The 1977-nt window shown below is 38.8% G+C and overlaps 1 protein-coding gene across 1 annotated transcript in view; it reads left to right on the top strand.

The window, feature by feature from the left end:
- LOC101852562 (hematopoietic prostaglandin D synthase) overlaps positions 1–1977 on the top strand; it is a gene marked incomplete in the record, with an annotated part of 11973 nt that overhangs the window by 8201 nt on the left and 1795 nt on the right. The window contains 2 exon segments of the mRNA XM_005104647.3: positions 619–734; positions 1759–1863. Of these exon segments, the coding sequence (XP_005104704.2) occupies positions 619–734; positions 1759–1863 (221 nt within the window).

The raw sequence follows: 1977 nt of genomic DNA, 5'->3' as shown, positions 1-1977 counted from the left end.
ACACACACACACACACACACACAATCATAATTGGACACTCTTAGAGGATCCAACTTCTCCTTCGTTAAACAAACACAAAAAAGTCATCTTGGCCGGGGTGGGGGGTGGGGGTCTTTGCCTGTTTGTTTGTTTTTTCGTAAGTTATTGATTTTCGTTAAGGTTGATGTCCCTTCCAGTACATACTGTTATCAAAGACTAACCACTTATATTTTGATGTCCTTCTCCGATATGACGAAGAAGTATCTATCTTGAAGACACCCTTTAAACAGTTAATGGGATTCTATCGGGATTGCACTCTGGATTTCCATGTCGCCTTCTGTCTTTTTCTTGCCTAATTCTCAACATTGTTGTCCTGTTTTTTTAAATTTGAAATCACATGGCCACACTAGAGGCACAGTGTCCATCCCCAACCCATTTTAGAATTGTATTAAGTGTTAATTTTAGCGGGTGGTTGTAGGGTGCCACTGGTAGATCCTGGGCCTATTTTTTACTTTCCCACTGTTGTTTCTGTCTGTCTGTCTTATTTTCCCCAGCACAAAATGACCATTATAGTGTCAATGAGCTTCTCTTTACACAATTAAACAAAGATGTAGGCCTACTTGTTTTATCCCCTCAAAGGTCTTTACAGCAACGATCCGCTGGAGGCATTAGCCATAGATGAAATCTGCCAGCTGAGGGAGGATTTGTTGATTCCAGAGACAAAGCATTATCTCGAGAAAGATGAGACAGAGAAGGTAAAAAATCTTATGAAACATAATAATAACGTACTGTTCAAATAAAGAACGAGACAGTCTTTACTCTTCACGGTGTGGATTGTTGAAAGGTGTTGATAATCTTTATTGACCCGTTATTGTTTCTGTTTTGGTGCGGAGTTGGCGGGTGCTTTGATGTTATTTGCTCCTTCTTCCTATCAAACACTATCGTCCTTATTTTTCCTTCTTTTTTGTGTTTGTTACTCTCTTGTTACGCTTCTAATCTTCGGCACTTATATGATCTAAGTGGGTTGCAAGTGCAGTAAAACTCTCACGAAAGCTAAACAAACTTGTTTCTGTTTGTGTAACTTACTCTTTCCCGGCACTAAATAGCAGCTTTCGTGTCTTTGTATAGATCTAAGTTTTGTTCAAGCCATTTATAACATTCCCCTGCAAAAAAAACTGAGTGGACAGTTGAGCAGGTCCACAACAAACCCCATAAAATGAGAGAAGAGGTTTGTCCAAGCCCTGTGTCTCTCCAGTATTGTTGTACAGGACATGGCCACCTGGCCGCCAAGAATGCGTAGTTGAAGCGGTCCTCCTTGTGTAAAAGAATATAATTATTTTAGAGAAATCATCGTGCTACACGATATTGCCTGCCAATTTGTAAATAATTCTTACCATTTATTTTTCTATCCAGTCTTCAGTTATTCACTTGTTTTTATGCATAAAAGAGAAATCTTCATTTTGCTGTAAATTCCACGCCCACCTTAACCCCAATGCACTTACACATGTTTGTAAAATGTCGGTATCAACTAAAAATGTGTACATGTCAAGGACTACTATACTCAGTATAGTAGTCCTTGGTACATGTATATATAGAAGTGCTCAAAACGAATCAACACTCAAGTATGTCTACTCTCTGCAACTTATCAGTCTGCTCATGAAAAGAGTGTGTCAAGTGTCAGGCCCTTCTAACTTTTACTATTTTGTTTATTTCAACCTTTACAATGCATTGCAATGATGTGAAACGTGATTTTGAGAATGCCATACTCACATGTTTCAGGCCAAGAAAGAGAAAGACATGTTCGAGAACGTATACCCCAAATTCATGAAGTTCTTTTCTGAAATCCTCAAATCTAATGGCACTGGCTTTGCTGTCGGCAAAAAGGTATGTCAGTACAACAGAGTGTTACCTTCACTTCAAAATGGTGTACTTTATTGCCATTTCGTTAAAAACGAATAATCTCTCTCTCTCTCTCTCTCTCTCTCTCTCTCTCTCTCT

The sequence above is a fragment of the Aplysia californica genome, unplaced genomic scaffold (assembly GCF_000002075.1).
Source record: "Aplysia californica isolate F4 #8 unplaced genomic scaffold, AplCal3.0 scaffold00429, whole genome shotgun sequence".
NCBI lineage: Eukaryota > Metazoa > Mollusca > Gastropoda > Aplysiida > Aplysiidae > Aplysia > Aplysia californica.
This window is presented reverse-complemented; position numbering and strand designations above follow the sequence as displayed.